Source organism: Microcaecilia unicolor, chromosome 6 (genome assembly GCF_901765095.1).
Source record: "Microcaecilia unicolor chromosome 6, aMicUni1.1, whole genome shotgun sequence".
NCBI classification, from domain to species: domain Eukaryota; kingdom Metazoa; phylum Chordata; class Amphibia; order Gymnophiona; family Siphonopidae; genus Microcaecilia; species Microcaecilia unicolor.
This window is the reverse complement of record NC_044036.1, coordinates 307,803,123-307,825,329: the sequence shown is the minus strand read 5'-3', so window position 1 is coordinate 307,825,329 and position 22,207 is coordinate 307,803,123. Positions and strand designations below refer to the sequence as shown.

General features: G+C 45.5%; 1 protein-coding gene across 1 annotated transcript in view; it reads right to left on the bottom strand.

Moving 5' to 3' along the window:
* PIK3R5 (phosphoinositide-3-kinase regulatory subunit 5) overlaps positions 1-22,207 on the bottom strand; it is a 174,934-nt gene that overhangs the window by 3,748 nt on the left and 148,979 nt on the right. Inside the window, exons 16-18 of the mRNA XM_030206308.1 lie at positions 19,622-19,715; positions 14,592-14,674; positions 10,248-10,360 (exon numbers count right to left, since the gene is read on the bottom strand). Coding sequence (XP_030062168.1) covers positions 10,248-10,360; positions 14,592-14,674; positions 19,622-19,715 — 290 coding nt within the window. The remainder of the gene's footprint in view (positions 1-10,247; positions 10,361-14,591; positions 14,675-19,621; positions 19,716-22,207) is intronic.

The window sequence follows — 22,207 nt, the reverse complement described above, 5'->3', positions numbered from 1 at the left end:
TCCCTGAGTCCTAGTATTTTTGGAAAGAGTTAACAAACAATTCATGTCTACCATTTGCACGCCACACAGTATTTTATAGACTTCTATCATATCTCCTCTCTTCTGCAAGCTGAAGAGCTCTATCTGTTTTAGCTTTTCCTCATAGGGAAGTTATCTCATCCCCTTTAGTCTTTCCTCATAGGGAAGTTATCCCATCCCCTTTATCATTTCCCAATTCTGCTATATCTTTTTTGAGATGTGATGACCAAAATTGCACACAATATTCAGATAACCAAATGGAAATATCATGTACACCAAATCGAGAGAGCAGTGCAATGGCCTTGCAGCTGCAGCCAAAACAGTCTAGCTTCCACTATAGCACATCGTACACTTCTTTCCTGGGGCCCATCACAATCATTTGGCTTTACAATGCATCTTGTATTTAAAAAAAAAAAATCTTTTCAGTGTTTTTCTAAGACTTGCAGAATATCATTTTGGTGTCTGGGCTATGTGGTGGCTTCCAAAGAGCAGAAGGGAGAAGACAATTATGTATTCTCTCTCTCCCCGACTGTAGTTTAATTAACTAGGATTCTGCAGGAACATAAAAAATAGTTTTCTGTAGTTTCCCATGTTCATTCCAAGTTTTATGTTTCAAGTTTATTAATATTTACTACCCCGCCTTACAGATGTACCAGCTTCTGAAGGTTAGTGACACAATTAAAATTCTCTTTGAAAATAGAATCTAGTGATAATAAGTTAAAAAACAGGAATCAACATATGAAAGATAGTGTTAGGGTTGGGGGTAGAACTCCAATAATGAAGGAAAGAAGGGGGGAGGGTCAAGCTTAAAGGTAAGCTCTAATGTCTTCCCTGAAAACCCTGAATGGTCCTCCAGGCAGATATGGGAGTTAACAGAATGCATCATTAAAAAGGAATATTTTTAGGTCACTTTTGAATTGAGCAAGAGACGTTTGTGGCCGAAGCTGTGAAGGTAAAGAATTCCATAGATATGGCCCTTGCACAGAGAATGTAGATGTTCTGATGTGTTCATGTTTTATTTCTTTATCGGTGGGTGTGATTAATCAATTCTGCTGAAGAGATCTAAAAGTACGGGAGAGGAAATATTGAATTAAGTGTCGAAAAAGGTAGACGGGTTCACCGGAAGATAATGTTTTACACACTAGAAGTAATAATTTGTACATAATTCTGTGTGGAATAGGAAGCCAGTTGGCTGACTTTAGAAGCCGTGTGATGTCATCAAACTTTGTTGATTAAACGAATCGCTGTATTCAGTACTAAGTGAAGTTGTCAAAGATCTTTCCATTGGACACCTTTGTACAATGAGTTACAGTAGTCTATTAGTCATTTGTGGGCTTTTTTTTTTGAGGGGGGCAATTTTGTTAATATCTATTATTGACATGTGTGGGTTTATGTATTTACAGTGGGGGAAATAAGTATTTGATCCCTTGCTGATTTTGTAAGTTTGCCCACTGACAAAGACATGAGCAGCCCATAATTGAAGGGTAGGTTATTGGTAACAGTGAGAGATAGCACAGAAAATCACATTGTGGAAAGTATATGAATTTATTTGCATTCTGCAGAGGGAAATAAGTATTTAATCCCTCTGGCAAACAAGACCTAATACTTGGTGGCAAAACCCTTGTTGGCAAGCACAGCGGTCAGACGTCTTCTGTAGTTGATGATGAGGTTTGCACACATGTCAGGAGGAATTTTGGTCCACTCCTCTTTGCAGATCATCTCTAAATCATTAAGAGTTCTGGGCTGTCGCTTGGCAACTCGCAGCTTCAGCTCCCTCCATAAGTTTTCAATGGGATTAAGGTCTGGTGACTGGCTAGGCCACTCCATGACCCTAATGTGCTTCTTCCTGAGCCACTCCTTTGTTGCCTTGGCTGTATGTTTTGGGTCATTGTCGTGCTGGAAGACCCAGCCACGACCCATTTTTAAGGCCCTGGCGGAGGGAAGGAGGTTGTCACTCAGAATTGTACGGTACATGGCCCCATCCATTCTCCCATTGATGCGGTGAAGTAGTCCTGTGCCCTTAGCAGAGAAACACCCCCAAAACATAACATTTCCACCTCCATGCTTGACAGTGGGGACGGTGTTCTTTGGGTCATAGGCAGCATTTCTCTTCCTCCAAACACGGCGAGTTGAGTTCATGCCAAAGAGCTCAATTTTTGTCTCATCTGACCACAGCACCTTCTCCCAATCACTCTCGGCATCATCCAGGTGTTCACTGGCAAACTTCAGACGGGCCGTCACATGTGCCTTCCGGAGCAGGGGGACCTTGCGGGCACTGCAGGATTGCAATCAGTTATGTCGTAATGTGTTACCAATGGTTTTCGTGGTGACAGTGGTCCCAGCTGCCTTGAGATCATTGACAAGTTCCCCCCTTGTAGTTGTAGGCTGATTTCTAACCTTCCTCATGATCAAGGATACCCCACGAGGTGAGATTTTGCGTGGAGCCCCAGATCTTTGTCGATTGACAGTCATTTTGTACTTCTTCCATTTTCTTACTATGGCACCAACAGTTGTCTCCTTCTCGCCCAGCGTCTTACTGATGGTTTTGTAGCCCATTCCAGCCTTGTGCAGGTGTATGATCTTGTCCCTGACATCCTTAGACAGCTCCTTGCTCTTGGCCATTTTGTAGAGGTTAGAGTCTGACTGATTCACTGAGTCTGTGGACAGGTGTCTTTCATACAGGTGACCATTGCCGACAGCTGTCTGTCATGCAGGTAACGAGTTGATTTGGAGCATCTACCTGGTCTGTAGGGGCCAGATCTCTTACTGGTTGGTGGGGGATCAAATACTTATTTCCCTCTGCAGAATGCAAATAAATTCATATACTTTCCACAATGTGATTTTCCGGATTTAATTTGTGATGTGCTATCTCTCACTGTTACCAATAACCTACCCTTCAATTATGGGCTGCTCATGTCTTTGTCAGTGGGCAAACTTACAAAATCAGCAAGGGATCAAATACTTATTTCCCCCACTGTAGCTTGTTAGCCACACTGAACTCGAAAATGTACGGGAAAATGTGGGGGTACAAATGTCATAAATAATTAAATAATAAATTGTACAGTATAATGCACCATGAAGGTAATACTAAAAGCATCCTTTAAGATGCCTATTTTATAAAGGAAATTAAGTGCCTACTTAAAAATATATATAAAACACGCATAGAGAGGGGTATAACCAGCAGAAGAAAGGAGGAGTTGATGCCTCTGTACAAGTCGTTGGTGAGGCCCGACTTTGAGTATTGTGTTCAGTTTTGGAGGCTGCATCTTGCTAAGTACATAAAAAGACTGAAGTGGTTCAGAGAAAAGCAACGAAAATGGAATGGGGTTTGCGCCACGAGATATATGAGGAGAGACTTGATGACCTGAAAATGTACATACTGGAGGAAAGGAGAGACATGGGTGATATTTATTTATTTATAGCATTTATATCCCACATTTTCCCACCCACTGGCAGGCCCAATGTGGCTTACAGTAATTTACAGAAATCATACATCAAATCTACAGCAAACAGTCAATGACATTGTAGTGAAAGAGGCTAGAGAGTAATAGCAGAGGTGGGGAAATGCGGAAACAGAAATTGAATTCAATAGGAAGAGATGCGGGGCGGGTCTTGAGCGTAAGCTTTTCCAGATAAGAAAGTCTTAAGATATTTTTTGAAGGTCAGATGATCAGGGGTAATTTTCACAAATTTAGGTAGACCATTCCACAGTTGTGCGCTAATATAGGAACAGGTGGAGGCGTAGGTGGTTTTATACTTGAGGCCACTGTAGATTGGGTAATGCAGATTTAAGTACAAGCAAGCTGATCTGTGAGAGTTTCGAGGTGGTAAGCTGACAAGGGTGTCCATATATGCAAGGGCTTCACCATAGAGATATGAAGGTGGTATTTATATAAAAACCAACCTTTTCAAGAGGGAAGGTTGCAGAATTAGAGAACATGAACTGAGGTTGAAAGGGGGCTGATTCACTGTCTTGATTCATTTGGGGGGGGGGAGGGGAACGGGGCTTTATATACTGTCTTTCTGTGGCTACAATCAAAGCACTTTACATATACAGGTACTTATTTTGTACCTGGGGCAATGGAGGGTTAAGTGACTTGTCCAGAGTTACAAGGAGCTGCAGAAGGAATTGAACCCAGTTCCCTAGGATCAAAGTCTACTGCACTAACCACTAGGCTACTCCTCCTGCATATCTTTTCTTCTGTGAAAAATATCAGTGATATTTCCCATGTCACCTCAAATGAATGCATAGCCCTAGAATTAACCAAAAAAGATGGAAAATAGCTTATCCAGAGCATGTGGAACGGGGACAAACTTACTTCTCATGTATTCTCTACTTGTGCTTTTTATAAAGTATTTTTGCATACCAGAGAATACTTTATGAGCTTCATTTCACAGCATTTTGAGTCATTCCAGTTTTCATTGTTTGTACGTTTGGGAAGCTTGCCAGGTGCCCTTGGCCTGGATTGGCCGCTGTCGTGGACAGGATGCTGGGCTCGATGGACCCTTGGTCTTTTCCCAGTATGGCATTACTTATGTACTTATGTATGTACTAAATAGAGGTCTGCAAACAAGTTGAAGTGATATGTTTCTAGTGGTCTCACTCAACACGTCTGTGATGAACTTTTGAGTCAGCTAGGCATGAGGTTGTGATTTAGTAAGGAGAAGGGATGTGCACGTGGGGGGTGCTGAAAGAGGTGACTGTGAGACTTTCCACTTCAAAAGGCCTATATTCATTAATGGTCAAGGAAACCAATGCTCCTGGGCTTAGATGCTCAAAACTCTAGCGCTGGAAAATACCGAACAACAGCAGTAATGAATTACTTCCTAATGCTCAATGCTAATAGTATGCAAATAATATGCACGGTATTAGCTTTGAGCATTAGGAAATAAAGCGGGAGGATGGTGCCTCAAGCCATTCATGGCAGCAAAGGGCATCATTTTCCATCATGTATCAGTTCTTGGTTAACTGAAGGAAAAACTTGGGTAAAATAATGGGTTTTCAGAAGTGATTTAAATCTATAGTTCTTGATCTGTGGGTTGACTGAGATTCAAATATGGGTCTCATTAACAAGCAGCAAATGGATAGTGAGATGATGTCCCATTAAGTGAAGTAATATCAAAACAAGGCCATTAGCAGAGCTAGCTTAACCCATGGGTCAGGCGAGGCACCGGCTCAGAACACTAGCAATTAAGGGCACCAAAATTCCCAGCCTCTAACGTCACCAACCCAGCTTCCTTTTTTTGTTTTTTTCATATTAACCCAGTTTGGTAGCCAGGCTGGGAAACAGAGGCTGCTTCAGGACTGTCTGCTGCCATTCCCACCCTCTGCTGTGGCATGCTGCACATCCTTCTCCCAGCCCAGCCCCAGAGTCCTTTTTGAAACTGCCCCTCACAGGTCCCCACTCTAACCCTCCTCCCTCAGCATGCAGGGAATCTGAAATCCCCTGGAATCCCCTTGTTGGGGGGGGGGGGGGGGGGAGGGGAACCTCAAATCCCTGGTGGTACAGTGGGCACGATGCCTGAATGTCCTTCCCAACTATGGATCACTCTGCCCCTGTCATCCTGGGAGTGAGAGGGGCAGGAATGATTCCAACTCATTCCTGCCCTGGAGACTGCCTTCTGACCCCTAGTGGCAGTCTAGCAGTACCACTTCTAGAGGTTCAAGCTGCTATATCAGGGCAGCTAATGCGGGAGGGCCGGTGGGATGGGGGCAGGGAACTGACTGGCTGGAAGGATGCTGTGTGCATAGGAGCCAACTTTTCAAAATTATTGGGGGTGCTAAGCCCAATGGAAACGACCACTCCCTGGACACATACAAGGAATTTTCTCAATATTGGGGGTGCTCAAGTACCCACAGCACCCACAGAGTCGGCTCCAATGGCTGTGTGTGTGTGGGGGGGGTGGGGGAGGATGCCGATGTTTGTGTTTGGGGGGTGCTGATGCAAAAGTTGGCTCAGGGAGCCACAATCCCTAGAGCCAGCCCTGACCATTAGATGCCTGTGTTGACACCATCATCCTGTAGCTTTTTGCTTCCATTTGAAAGTGTGATGATCCCAGCAGTTAGCCTGTGAGTGCTGTCTGCTTTTCACATATCCCTTTGTCCTAAACTTCCTCAGCATTTTGATTCATTATTTCCCCTTCTCTTGGCTCACAAACTTCACTGAGCTGAGCTAAGCCAAAGGGAAGTGATGCACCAGCTGCACTGGGGAAAACTGAAACGCATGGCTGCCAGGATTCATTGTTCAGGAGGAGGGGGCGACAGAAAAGAAAATCCAAGACCCTGGCCCCTAACCGTAAAGTGAAGCCAGTGTCTTTAAAGCTAAGTTAGACTTCAGCCACCAGGCTTAGCATTGTTTTTAAACAAAACATGGCTGTTCAGTGCCAGTAACTGAACTTGCAGCAGGTGCTGAATATCCAGGCAGATTGGAGAGTGTCACTGCTATCCAGAAAACTAAATGGATAAGGGACAGGACAACAACATTGCTGGTTTAGGAGTGGCCTAGTGGTTAGAGCACTGGTCCAGAGGTGGCCAGTTCAAATCCCGCTGCTGCTCCTTGTGACCTTGGGCAAGTCACTTAACCCTCCATTGCCTCAGGTACAAACTTAGATTGTGAGCCCTCCTGGGACAGAGAAATATCCAGAGTACCTGAATGTAACTCACCTTGAGCTACTACTGAAGAAGGTGTGAGCAAAATCTAAATAAATAGTGGTCTGAATAGTGCCACTTTCTGGTTTACCATCAATTCCACCCTCGTTCCAGCCATGCAATGCATGGCACTACCACATAAGGTACAATTATATATGTGGCACCTACATTTATTCACTCCAAAGCCACACGGTGAGAGCCTATTGTATCATGGCATCTGGGCACCAAGATTCCATTATGAAATAGTAGCTAACTCAACACTAGCATGCCTAACCCAGTGGCGTAGCCACAGGTGGGCCTGGGTGGGCCCGGGCCCACCCACTTAGGGCTCGGGCCCACCCAACACATATTTAGTGGTAGCTGGTGGGGATCCCAAGCTCTGCCAGCTGAAGGCTTCCCCCTGATGGTAACGAAAACGCTACTCTCCACGATACCAGCACCTGCGCATGCTCAGTTTTCAGCGCATGCCTGCTGCAGACTGCCAAGGTGGAAAGAAGCATTTTCCCGCCAGCTGAGATTTTTTTTTTTTGGTGGTTGGGGTGGGGGAGAACACTTGGTGCCCACCTAGTTCTTGCCTAGGCCCGCCCAAAATCTGCTTTCTGGTTACGCCCCTGGCCTAACCTTTAAGTGCCTGCAGTTATACCAGCCATAGACCCGGTGTTACTATGGGCATAATTTACAGTATGTGTAAGTGGCAAAATCACCTATGTTCCTTCCATGCGCCACCTATGTGAATGCCCCATTTGCATTTACGTGCTATGCCACTTACAGAATAGCACTTAGTTAATTTGTTGCCACTTACACTTAATCGCAAAAGTCTGTACAATTACACACGAAGTGGCACCCGAGAATAGGTGCTCAGTTATAGAATTAGGAGGGTTGAAGTCCAGGTAGTCTGTAAAGATATGCAAGGGAAATATCCAGACAGTGCCAGCGAATATAGTGCTGGCTCATGCATTTATCTGGATAATGGCCGCCATTATCCGGATTGGCTTTTGACTATCTGACCTAAAGTTTTCTGTTCTCTAATATCCATTTAAACATTCTTAATCTGCTATCATAGGCGGTCGGTGACTCAACTGTTTGGGGAGGCTAAGATGGGTGGGGCTAAATAGTGGGTGGGGTTAAGGCAGGGCCAAGGTACGGTTGAATGGAGTGTGATTGGGAAGGTTAAAATCCTTAGTGTAGGGAGTAGCCCTTAGATTGTGAACTCGCCAGGGACAGGAAAATACCTATTGTATCTGAAAGTAACTCGCCTTGAGCTGCTGCCGAGAAAGGTGTGATCTAAAAATCACATCCCGAAGACTAGTACCACACATAAAAAAGTGATATAAAACACAAAAAATGTCACTTAGGACCTAAAGAACAATTCTACAATACCATAATAGCACTAACTTCCAGGAGTCACACAGCAAGGGCAGCAGCGTAAACAATGCAGGGGCACTAGAATATCAATATTGTAAAACTAAACAAGCCGGATTAGAACAGATCAGCCTTACATAGACATTCAATGTTAACAGAATACCTAGTCTTTCACACAGACAGATAGACCCTCACCAGGTATAGAATAAGTAACCATGAACTAAAAATAGAAATACGTAGACAAAAATACAATGCTTATGAATTACAGCAATATAACTAGACATACCTCAGATGTACAGTCATATGTAAAGTATTTAAATTTTCTTCAACCCATATTCTTAAAAATACACTAATATGATTTTAAGAACTTCTGAAATTAAACCGAACCCCAAGAAACTAGACTTTCCAATGCAACATTAAAATATATGCCAAATGTAAAGATAGCAGATGTAAATGTTAAAATATGACATATTCCAATCACATTACAAATTAACAAATAAAAATAAAGCAAAAATATGGAAATATGGCAATATCTTTTTATTGGACTAATGTAATACATTTTTCAACTAGCTTTCAGAGGCCAAAACTTCCTTCCTCAGATCAGGATAATATACTGCTGTTATGGTATTCTGTTCTGACCTGACGAAGGAGGCTTCAATCTCAAAAAACTAGTAAAAAAAAAAAGTATTAGGTTAGTCCAATAAATGGTGTCATCTTATTTTCTATTTTTTTTGTTTAATGTTTATAAGAATAGAATAACATTACTACCATACTACTTTATCCTAAATTAAAAATACATTTTTTTCTACCTTTGTTGTCTGGCCATTTAATTTTTCTAATTGTGTTGATCGCAATTTCTGCATTCTGCTTTTCTCTATCAAGGGTTTCTTGTCCAGTTGTCCATTTTCTCTCTTCTCTTGACTTCTTCACATCCTCCACTACATCCATCTCCAACATTGATATTTTCCTCTCAGCTTCCTTCCATTTATTTTTATCCATTTTTCATTCATTCTTAGTAGAGTCTTCAATTTTCCTCTTTTTACTGAATCTACCTAGAGCTTTCCATCTTTTCCTTTCCTTTTATTTCACACTCATTAACTCTATTCTCTCCCCTTCCATCCAGCATTTCCTCTTTCCCCCTTCCATCTAGTGTATCCCCCTCCCCCTATTCATCCAGTGCCCCCACTCTCCCATTCCAACCAATGTGTCTCCTCTTTCCCCCGAGTGTCTCCCTTTCTCTGTCTCCCCCTTCCATCTAGCATGTCCCCACTCCTCCCCTTCCATCCAGCATGTCCCCTCTCTCTCCTCCATTCAGCTTCTCCCCTTCTCTATCTCTACTTACATCCAGCTTTTCCCGCCTCTCCCATCTTCCATCCAGCATGTCCCCCCTCTCTCTCTCTCTTCCATCCAGCATGTCCTCTTTGTCTCCCCCTTTCAACCAGCATGTCTCCTCTCTCCCTTCCTTTCAGCTTCTCCCCTCTGTCACCTTTCATCCAGTGTTTCTCTCTTTCTTCCCTCCATCCAGTATCTCCCACTCCCTCCCCCTTCGACTCAGCGTTTTCTCTCTCTCTTTATCCTTCCGTCCAGTCTCTCCCCTGTCTCTCTCTGCTTGTATTTCCTCTTCTCCTTCACTCTACCGGAACTTAAGTGGCTGCTGCATTTCGGGACTAGCCGCGGAACAGGCATTCTGCATAGGCGCGCCTTCTGACTCTGCTGCTTTCAGTCGCAGGGAGAGGAAATGACGTTGGGGAGAGGGAGAGGCTAGCAAAGTCGGCAGATGTGTGAATACAGGATGCGAGTGTGATTTAACTGACCAAGAGCCATGTCTAACCAGTGAAATCGCTTTGAATATTGACCCCATAAGGCATAAATTAAGCATCTGAATATCACCGCTATAGATTATGATTCTCCCCATATGGATAGGTTTTGGCCTTCTAGTGATATATAAGCCAAAATTTATCAAGCCCGTTAGGTTTTAAGAATTCACGCAAAGAATATGTATGAGATGGATTTGTATATACTAGAGGTCTAATGTATGCAAATCTGTCTCTTGCATATTGCTAAATCCTGAAAATCTGTGGTTAGGTGTGTCTGAAGGACGAGTTGGGAAATACTGTTCTATGCACCTGGAGGGCAGGATACAGAAGGTAACTAGCACTTGTACAATTACAGGGCTGTAAAACAAGGGACGACAGCATAAGAGATTATTTGCTCTCACCTGGTGACGTTCTGTAGAATTTTGCGTTCATCTTGATCCAGACACACAGCAAATGTGCAGTTATTGACACCAATAATTTGAGCCTTGTCTATTTTAATTTGAGACACACTGATCTGCAGGAAAAAAAACACCATAGTCATCTTTTTTCCCCATCAAATGCTTTGGGTTTGGATTGACATCACTAGAAACTGAATATCTTTACGGATCTGCAGACTAGGTACTGCTCAAGCCATGATATGACCAGCTGGTCCTACCAGAGTGCCTCAGTCCTATTCTGCTGGAGCTATCTTATCATATCTTATATATTATATCCTACGCTGTCTATTACATATTGTGCTGGCATTGTAAGTAGTATACTTGTATACTTGTAAGGAGTGGCCTAGTGGTTAGGGTGGTGGACTTTGGTCCTGAGGAACTGAGTTTGATTCCCACTTCAGGCACAGGCAGCTCCTTGTGACTCTGGGCAAGTCACTTAACCTTCCATTGCCCCATGTAAGCCACATTGAGCCTGCCATGAGTGGGAAAGCACAGGGTACAAATGAAACAAAAAAAACATACTTTGTACTGTTATTTGAATATTTTTACTGCTGTAATTGTCTATTGCTTATGTTTGATTTATTTTTACTGTACACCGCCTTGAGTGAATTCCTTCAAAAAGGCGGTAAAGAAATTCTAATAAATAAATAAATATCTTCCAGAACAAGAAAGTAGTTATTCAGGGGTCCTTTTACAAAGCTGCAACACAGTGGGTAAAAGGGAGGTCTGTCTTTTTTTTTTTTTAAAGAAATGGCCCTATGGCAAGTGAAGCACTTGCCACGTGGCCATTTCGGGGGGGGGGGGGAGCACTTACCGCCACCCATTGAGGTGGCAATAAGGGCTCCTGCGCTAACTCAGCGGTAACCGGGCTGCGTGCGACACTGCCCAATTACTGCCGGGTATACACCAGCACTACAAAAATGTAAATATTTCTGCAGCACTGGAAATGGCACACACTGGGGGAGGGAACCAGTAGTGTAGCCAGAGTTTAATTTTTATATGGGCCTGGAGGTGGACTGGGTGGGCACAGGCCTCGCATTTCCTCTCCAAATGCTATCACCCCCGCCGCCGCCACATTTCCTCTCCATCCACCCGCCGCATTTCCTCTCCATCTGCTACCCCCCACGATAGCCCCCTGCACATGGTCAGTTCTGTTCAGAAGAATCCGCAGTCAAGCGGAGAACTCAAACGCCCCACGGGAAAAAACCCGTATAAGTGAGAGTGGGATGTTTGACCACGGAAATACAAATCCTGGAGGCAAGAAACTTAAAAAACTTGTTTATTGATAAAAAGACAAACATCCTACTCTCACTTATACATGGTCAGTTCTGGACATTTTTACTGACCTAAAGCGCCGTTCTCCCTCCAGCACCGGAGATTCCCATAGCCAGCCTTCTGCCAGCGCGCGTCATCAGAGCCTCTTCTCAGGCGCGTCCCGCCTACCCTGCAACTTCCTGTTTTCCACAAAGGTGGGACGCAGGAAGTTGCAGAGTAGGCGGGACGTGCCTGAGAAGAGGCCCCGACGACGCGCGCTGGCAGAAGGCTGGCTATGGGAATCGCCGGTGCTGGAGGGAGAACAGCGTTTCAGGGCAGTAAAAGTGAGCAGACCACGCGGACGGGGAGAGCGGGCAGAAGAGGCTGGGCGGGCCTGGAGCAAAAGTGGCTGGGCCCGGGCCCGTCCAGGCCCACCCGTGGCTACGCCCCTGGAGGGAACTACCGTTGGGCTGCTGCAGTAGCCCAGTGGTACTTCCTTTTTAGCCAGCTTTAAGCCCATATTGGGTATACCGCCGCTTCGTAAAAGGGTCCCTAAGTGCATCAACTCCTTTCAGTGTCACTTATGGTAAGAATTTCATTGAAAACCAAATTATAATATGAAGATCAGCTTCCAGTTAATGCTGATTACAGATGTGAGCATATTGCAAGGTAAGAAGTAGCACATACATATCTTAATTCTCTAAATATATTCTATAAAATATATATATATTTTTAAATTTTATTTTAAGCAATTTACAAAATAATTCCAAGAATAATCTTGATACAGAAAAGACGGATAATATTGAAACTTCATATTATATGCAAAATAAGATAAGCAAAATATTGTTTTTATCCAATCTCTAGTCCATAATTAAGCAAGAGAACAAGGCACAATGCCAAGGAAAAATCATATCACTAATTAAGATTAGATATAAGAAGAGAATAACTTGGACTTAAATTTAAATTGGATTATGCAGTAGATGAAATTACTACTGTTGGCTGCGAAACTGGAGTCTTGGATTCCAAAAATGAACTTAAATGTATAGGATCATAAAAAACATACTTCACTGAATTCAATTTCAATACACACTTGCAAGGATATAAAAAATATTTTAATTAGTTCTCCTCCCATTTAGTTGTAACATAATAATATCACAGATGATGACAGAGCAGGCTGAAAAGTGAGCACTTATAATATGACCCTGCGGTGCACTTTTCTTCTTCCATTTGCAGACTCAGGCGTGTCTATATGTGGGACTCGGTGGAAAGAGATACGGTAGTGTGTCTCCAAAAATCTATTGAACAGGATCCTACTACAGCAAATATGACAGAACATCTGACCTCCACATCTATATAATAATTTGTACCTCAGGGTTCTCTGTCTGTCTGTCTGGGTTCGTAACATCAGTTCGTCAGCTCGTCTCCAGCGTTCCCTTCCCTCTCACTGTCCCGCCCTCGCGTAGAGACAAAATGACGTCAGAGGAGGGCGGGACACTGAGAGGGAAGGCAAGGGAACACTGAAGGCGACACAAGCCCAGCCTGCCTGCTGCCGCTCCGACCTGGATTTCGATGGAATGGGAGGTGAGGGGACAATCACGGGACACAGAGGGGAGGGCAGGGCAGAGGAGAATCGCTGGACATGGAGGGGAGGCCAAAATCGTGGGACATGAAGGGGAGGGGAGAATCACAGAACACAGATGGGAGGGCACGGCAAGGCACAGGACAATCGCTGGACATGGAGGGGAGGACAGAATTGCGGGACATCGAGGGGAGAGGAGGGCAGGGCAGAGGAGAATCAATGGACATGGAGGGACTGGGAAATGAGAGGAGAATCACAGGACACGGATGGGAGGGCAGGGCAGAGGAGAATCGCTGGACATGGAGGGAATGGGAAACGAGGGGATAATCACGGGATATGGATGGGAGGGCAGGGCAGAGGAGAATTGCTGGACTTGGAGGGGAGGGCAGAATCGTGGGACATGGAGGGGAGGGCAGGGCAGAGGAGAATTGCTGGATATGGAGGGGAGGCCAGAATCGCGGGACACGGAGGGGAGGGCAGGGCAGAGGAGAATCGCTGGACATGGAGGGAATGGGAAACGAGGGGATAATCACGGGACATGGATGGGAGGGCAGGGCAGAGGAGAATTGCTGGACATGGAGGGGAGGGCAGAATTGTGGGACATGGAGGGGAGGGCAGGGCAGAGGAGAATCGCTGCACATGGAGGGGAGGTCAGAATCGCGGGACACGGAGGGAATGGGAGGGGAGGGAAGAATCGCTGGACATGGAGGGGAGGGCAGGGTAGAGAGGAGAAATCGCTTAGATGAGAGCCTTCCTAGGGTCTGTTTCATTTATGACGAAATGGGCTTTGTTGCACTAGTAATTATATAAGTAATAAGGGCGAGATATTCAATAGGGTTTACTGGGCAGGAGAGGCTTCTGGCTGGTTAAAGCACACTGAGCAGGCTGGGAGGGGATTTTCAGTGGTACTTCACTGGGCAGTGCCACTGAATACCTCCTCTGTCCGGTTAATGCTGGGGCAGAATGGGGATGGAGTCAGGACAGAGCTGGGATTTACCCGGTTAATGGCGATATTCAGTCCGCTAGCCAGGTAAACAAGCAAGAAAAAGGCTGCCCTAACTTTATCCGCACAGCACTGGCCTGAATATTGGCCAGTACCCTGGTAACTTCTGGGTATCCTGGATATTAAGTGCCAGTGCCTGGACATGGTCTGACATTGAATATTTGGGTTAATTCAGACCACAGCAGTCAGTGATTTAAAATGCTGACTGCCACGGGCTGAATATTGGCTGCTGTATTACCAGTTCTTAGTAGATAACAATATTGAAACAATGTAGCTTATCTTGTACAGGCCTGTTTACAGTGAGGACATGAGCAATATTAATTACATCAGAAACCAGTTATTAAAATGAAATGGTACAGTAACCTCTTCTGTTACGGAAGCATAATTTAGGTTTGTGTGTTTAATCTGTAGCTGTCTCTGAAAATAAACAATGGTGAAAACCATAAGGAAATCATTTTCATTTTTATATTACCTGATTAAAGCTTTTCTTGGATTTTGAGTTCTGCCGTTTAACAACTTCCGTCACTGTTAAGTTCAGGCATTCCATTTTTGAATCTGAAAAATAATAAAATGCTTTCTTTTACTACATCCACATTATAACCATAATTATTTTCATTTCTGCACTTTCTATTGTTATTTTTATTAGGCATCTGCGATTTCTAATTTCTCCCAAACGTGAGTTAACCATTTTCCTCAGCCTTCGCTCCACACACCATCCCATCCATCAGTTACAGACCTGCTGATTGAGACGATACATTGTAACATTATAGTTATTTACAGATCGTGACTGTTGGTGCCACTCTGTTCCAAGCATACTTGAATTCTAACCATTTGACTGCTGCCACTTGAGCTGGTTGCTGATTCCAGGCATCAGTAGAGGAGTTTTCTGCACCTGCCCCAAAGCAGTGCCATCTATAGCAGAACGACTGGCCCCAGTGCCTGATGCTACTATGTATTATTTCCCATACACAGCAGGGGCGTAGCCAGACTTCGGCGGAAGGGGGGGTCCACAGCCCGAGGTGAGGGGGCACATTTTAGCCCCCCCGGCACCGCCGCCCCCCCCCCCCGCTATTGCCGCCCTCCGCCCCCACCGCCACCACTACCAACAACTTTGGACCCCCCCTGTTGATGACCCTCTCGACTCCCCTCCTCCGCCAATCCTCCCCCGCCGCCGTCTACCTTTGCTGGTCCTCTTCTTCCACCGCAAGGCTTCGTTCAGTTTCTGAGTCTGACGTAGAACGTGCAGGACGTCAGAAACTGAACGAAGCCTTGCGCTGGAAGAAGAGGACCTTGGCTGGCGGGGGTTGGGGTCCCCCACCAGCAAAGGTAGGCGATGGCGGTGACGGGAGGGGGGGTCGAGAGGGTCATCAGCATGGGGGTCCAGGGCCAAATCTACGGGGGTCCAGGCCCCCGTGGCCCCACGTAGCTACGCCACTGTTCCACAGTCTGGCACACACAGACTGCAGGGATGTCCTGAGGTTTAGGAGAAGCAGATAGGATCTCCCTTGGAAACAGTAACCAGCATGGTCACTGCTACAACAACCCCTGACACTTCTAGGAACTGTGAATTCATTTAACACAGACACAACTTGAGGTACTCTGGAAGTTATTCTAAATGGAGGCACCCAGAGGTCACCTGACTGGCCCATAATCAATAAAGAAAAGTAGACCCCCACTTTCCTTTAAAAGATACTAGCATAACAGAGGGGCGTAGCCAGACCTCGACGGGAGGGGGGGCCAGAGCCCAGGGTGGGGGGGGCACATTTTGGCCCGCCTTCCTGCCGCTGCCGCCCTACTGCCGCCACTTCGGCCCCCCTCCACCGGCACTCCCCCCTATCGCCACTGCAAAGGTACCTTGGCCAGCTAAAGCTGGTCTCACATTGCCTGGTGCCCTGTTCTGTTTTCCGTGGCTGTGCACGCTCGTTTTAATGAAACTGAGCGTGCCATGTTATTCATGTCATACAACTCAGTAAAGTTTTATGTTGGAACAACACACTAGAATTTGCCTATTTATCTGCAAACTACTCAAGAAAATACCACTGTTCACCTTGGGTTCTGGAGGTTGAGCTTTCTCTCCATCCCCCCCCCCCCCCCACCACCAATAGAAGAACCCACACTTAGGATTTGTGAGATTGAATCAGGGCCTCAGCTCTGGTACTGAGTGTGAGCCATTCACCCTTAGAACAGGCCCAGATAAAGGTTACATGCATGAACGGACAGCAACTAGAGCTGAGACCCCAACAACTTGTGCTGCTGTTGCTCGTAAGATTCAAGCGTATGCTAATTTGACCTGTTTGCAAGTCTAATTCCAAGAACATTTTTTTTTAGCAGGTTGACTGTGTTGTGTTAGCAAGATCAAGAGGCCAGTATAAGATTTCTAATCCAAAGGGCATCCTGTTACACAGCTCAAGCAATAATACAAAAGCCTTTATTATTCTAGTCTGGTTTTCACTTCCTTCTCCAGAAAGAAGGGGGGAAAAGTCCCTTCCCTGACACCACTTTCAGTAGCAAGTCAAAAGAGGATTTCATGACATCTTTGCCCGCAGGAAAGTAACTTCATACAGCAGTGAACAGATGCAAATAGAATATTCACTTGGGGAATTCCTTGCTGAATTATTTCATTGCTTTTTTATTTATTTATTTAAAAGCACTGATGTGCCTCAAACACCTGAATCCTCACTTGATGCCGTTTACAATATAAAGCAAAAATATGAATTTAGAACATCACATCAACCTGCCCAACCTCACAGCATCCATCCTTGGGTCACCTCCCCAATTCCAAATGTAACTCCTACATCTGGCAGGACCTTCTAAGGCTGATCCTCCGAGATTGCTTCAGCATCCTGTCCCACTCCTATTAGGCAGTTTCTTCCAAAATGTCAGTAGATTATACTCCTGTCTTAGCTCAACCAGGAGCTTATTCCATAGTGTGAATGCAAGTACAGAAAACACCCTACTCTCCACCAGTGTAATTTCATCTGGGGGGTGGGGTGGTAAGAAACCCGCTAGACTCAACTTCATTGTTCTACCTGGCTGCTACAACTGTAGCTTCCCCACCAAATACTGTCATCGATCCCAGGGGCGTAGCCACACCTCACGGTGGGAGGGGGCCAGAGCCCGAGGTGGGGGACACATTTTGGTCTGCTGCCGCCCCCTCACCTCGCCGCTCCCCACCCACTGCCGCAGCAAATACCTTGGCTGGTGGGGGTCCCCAACCCCCGAAAACTGAAGCCTTGTCAGCGCCGGTCTCCGGCGCCGCCGTATTGCCTGCCCTGCTCTGTCTTCCCCTCATGTCTTGCACACTCCTTTTAGTGAAATTGAGCATGCTCAGTCTCACTAAAAGGAGTGTGCCGGACGTGACTGGAAGACAGAGCAGGGCAGGCAACACGGCGGTGCCGGAGACCGGCGCTGGACAAGACTTCAGCTAGCGAGGGTTGGGGACCCCCCACCAACAAAACCAGGGGCCCAGAGGAAATTTGGGGGGCCCAGGCCCCCCGTAGCTACGTTACTGATTGCTCCATCCAAAAATCCTTAATTGTGGATGTCAAGAATCCTCCCCCAAACTGGGAATCAGTGTAACCGTTTTGAAACACTACCTATACTCTTCTCCTTCCTGAAAACACTCTGGCCGCCGCTTAGTGAAGGAAAGTGTGGAGTATCAACAGACATATGATCAGTTTTTCCATTCTAGAGATTTGCTTTCATTTTGAACTACATGAAAACATTAGAGACATTTGTTGTTTCATGTCATGCCATTTCCAAAATGAAACTGCAGAAAAAACAATGGGCTCTTTATTAAAAAAAAGAAAAAAGGTGAGCTCTTAATTCAAAGATAGATTCCTAAGCTTGTCCCCTATTTTCAGTCAAACATACAGTAGGAGCTAAAGTTTTCTGCTGAAAATTCAGCTAAATTTAGGCATTTAAATGTGTTGCCCTTATATGTAGGCCTGGCATCAAGGGCAGATTGACAGTGATCTGGGCCCTTGGGCAATAAGGGTCATGGGTCCCTAACCACCTATCAAAAAGTGATTAAATTACATGGAAGGTAGGGGAGAGTGGGCCCCCTACTGCTGTGGGCATTTGGGCACTGCCCTATTATTCCAATGGTCAGTTCACCCCTGCCTGGCACTCATTTGCTCAGATTCCTGAGCCTCATTTCTGAGCCTAGTGCTGAAAAGCAGTGCTATGCACCCATGTTTTTCTTTTATGCCCTAAATCTGCTCCTGTTGCCACCTACGTTTTAGGCGTTTAGTGAAACATTGAGCATAAGTTCAGGTACTCAGCCCCAGTAAAGGTTCAAAAAAAGTTGATTAAGTGGTTTAACTCTCAGTGATAGAATATTGGCCTTAATGAATTTCCTTTTCGTTTCTTCTTCTTTTTTTAATTTGAGCGAGTAATTTTAAAATATGTTTATACCCATAAAACCAGAGGTTAATGTCCAGCAGTGGCTTCCTGTAACACTGACAGACTATACGGGGCAATTTCACAGGGGGCTGGAGATCAGGTGGATCTCCAGCCAACCCCCCCCCCCCCCCCCCCCGTGCTGATCCTGGAATGCCTGTTAGAGAATAGTGTTCAGCGCTGATTCTTTTGGTGCTGAATTTTCAACACCATTAACTGAATCTATCCCCTTCTGTCTGAGGCTACAGTAGGTGCCCTTGCAGCTTAGGTGGCCCAATATAAAATTAACCCCTATGGGCCAGATTCTATATATATGGCGCCTAAAAAATCCAAGTGGAACACATTTTCGCTTAAGCGTATTCTATAAACGGCGCCTAGATTTACGCACAGAATACGCTTTGTTGATTAATGTAGTGCCTAAAACTACACACATCCATTTACACCAACAAAAATGGCATAAATCCCTGCACGCAGATTTACACGTGCATAAATTTTGAAACGCCCATGAAATGCCCATTTCCCTGCCCCCCAAACCATGTACCCTTTTGAACTGCATTCATGATATGTTGGCGCAGTACATTACAGAATACACTTAGCGAGTTGTGCATGTAACTTCTAATTATTGCTAATTAGTGCTCATTATTGCTCGTTAAGTGCTGTTAAAAACGCTGATTAGCTTGTTAAGCCAATCAAGTTACGCACGTAGTTCTAGAATACGCCTAGCTTTCTGTATGGATTTCTAGGCACGCTATATAGAACCTGGCCTTATGTGGGGAGAAGCAGGTGCATAATTTTAGCCAAACTGAGTGCAGGTGTTCCTGGGGCTGGGACAGAAAAATTTGTGCATACTGAATACCAAGATAAGTGTGTGTGGAAATTTTCAAAGGGAAAGGTATGTGCATGCTTTTTACCCCCCCCCCCCCCCCCCCAAGTGTTCAATATCATGATGATATTAAAATAACAAATAGATCATGAAGCAGAACCATTTGGCTGAGAAGACTTCTTTTAACTCACTAACGTGAGTAATGAAGGGATACATGAAGCAGTGTGCAGGAACTACTAGGGTGTGCTCCCAAACGTTCTCCTTCAGCAAACACTGACCTAGCTCTTCATATTTCGTGCAGGCTTTGCTCAGGTTTACAGATGTGCAGACCTTCTCACCATTATTCCACCGGCTTCTTCCACTAACTGTTGTCTGTGGTAAGGCAAAACAACAACAACAACATCCATTATTTCAGAAGAATTCCCACTTATAAATAGAACCTTTTACATGTGTAGATTGTCCTACACATATAATTGCTAGAAAGCTACCATTTACATGTGGAGATCCACACCATGTCTACACAGCAAGGGGGCATGGTCAGGGCGTGGAGAGGGAGTGGTTTGGTCCAGCCTACAATATCAATGTGCATGCCCCTATTTGGAAGCCTGACTTCTAGTGTTAGTACCTTGAGATTACCACTAGAGGTCATGGTCGTCATTTCGAACCCAGAACTAGAATAAGCAGGAGCTATTGGGACTGCTCATGTTTCCACTAGACACCAGTAATCCTGGGATTGAGGGTGGTTGGGGGTCTGCTGGCAGTCCTTGGGTGGGGGGTTACGGTCTACTGAGGGGGGTGGGTGGATCAGGTGTGTCTGATGCTAGGGAGAAGCAATTTTACAAAGCTGCTTCAATGCATATATGTACTAGAGGAAGACACTTTTTTTTGCCCACATGCAGCTTCATAAAATCACTGGGGCCAATATTCAGACCGTGGGAGGCACATGGCCAGCTCAAGGAATAGTGGCATCCTGAGCCAACTTGCTTCGGCATTTCTTCCTCTTGTGGGCTGACTAAAGGCAGCCTGTCATGCTGCTGCTGCTGTTCCCACTGGCAATGAACATAGACTTTACAAGACGACCACAGGGGGGCGTGAGAGAGGTGAGGGAACAGCGCCAGACTTGAAGGGAGGGAAAAGAGAGAAGGGGAGAGACAGGTCTGAGGGGGGGGGGGGGGGGGGACGAGGGACGACAGAAAATACTTAACCTGTAGACCAGATGAGGTCAGATGCTGGGTATTTTAGTACCCTTATTCGCTGGCGCCCTGGGCCAGAGCCTCACCTGGTCCAATGGTTAAGCTGGCCCAGGGGAAGGAGCCCGGCTAACTCCTGCGGTCGGCGAGGAGTCCAGATATTCAATGCCGGGCCATGTCTGGTGATCGGCATGGAATATCCAGTTTATTTTTAGGCAGCTTAAAGTTAACCAGCTAATACAGTAATCGAAGACTGTTAACTTTAAACCAGCTAAAGATATATCTCTTACAATAGCCGGATGTGAATTAGATATTCTGGGACAGCCAGCTGTATTGCGCAATATAGCTGATTATCTCCTATGTGCTAACTGGGGATATGCCTCAGGGGATAACCGGCTATCCCCCATTGAATATCGCAGGATAGCCAGGTGCTGTTCCTGGCCAGTTAAATGGTTCTGAATATCGGGGGAACTAATCCTGCTGGATGTGGGATGAAATGGACCTACAGTCATGCACCTCCATACATATATTTTATAAGAGCCTTTGAAAAATGTGGGAATTTTCCATGTCCTGACTTAGATGTTTCAGTTCTTGTCTCCACATCCTAAACATCCATCACCAGTTCTGGATTATGGGAAGAAGGACAGGCAAGTTTCTGGAAGAAGATCACTCTACCCTGCAGTCTAATTTTAATTGCTGATGGTGAAAGTGGGTCATTTTAGTTCTATATTTCGGCAGTTGATAAAAACCACACATCTCAAATGGGAAGTGTTCTCATGTTTAGTCAGGGGGTGGGGAAATGATCTAAATCTGAACAGTCGCTTTCACTGTCATGGTTCTGGAAGATTTTATAGATTTCTTTTAATGAAAATGGCACCTTCAGACTGAAGGCTAATGATTCATTTTAACTCTATTGTAATATAGAAAATTAAGGAAGAAACCACTAAAGCTACAAAAAAAAAAACAACAACCCCCAAAACAAACAAACAAACAAACAAACAAACAAAAAAACCTTAATATGCTCAGCCCACAGGCTATTCAAAAAGTGATCACTGTCAAATGGAATTGAAATGCTACAAGTGTTTTTTTTTTATTTGTTTGAAATTATATTTGCAGTGGGGTTTATCTTCCATCAAAATCATTTAAACTGATCTCTGAATATGAGATACAGAAAGCTATGACCCTTCATTTTCTTCAGGCACATAGTAGACAGCTGCATGGGAAAGGCGATAGCTGGAATCCCATGTTTATCACGGGGCAGTGCCGTAGCGAGGGTGCCTGACACCCAGGGTGGGTCGCTGCTGCGCACCCCCCCCTCCGGAGCGCACCCCCCCTGAAATGCACCCTACCTTAAGGCGGGGGGCAGGCGGGAGGGCCGATCCGCCCCCAGTGCACGTCACTGGGAGCTGCGTTGGCTCTGCTGCTTCCCTGCTTTCTCTGCCCCGGAACAGGAAGTAACCTGTTCCGGGGCAGAAAGAGCAGGGAACCAGAGAGCCGACACCCCCCTCAGCGCGTGCACCCAGGGCGGACCGCCCCACCGCCCCCCCTTCCTATGCCACTGTCGCGGGGATCCCCTCCAGGTCCTCGGGATTCCCTTGGTGATGGACGCAAGTCCTGGGGTTTCTGCAAAAGTGTAGTACCAGGCCAGCCTCATGGCAATTATAACAGCACTAA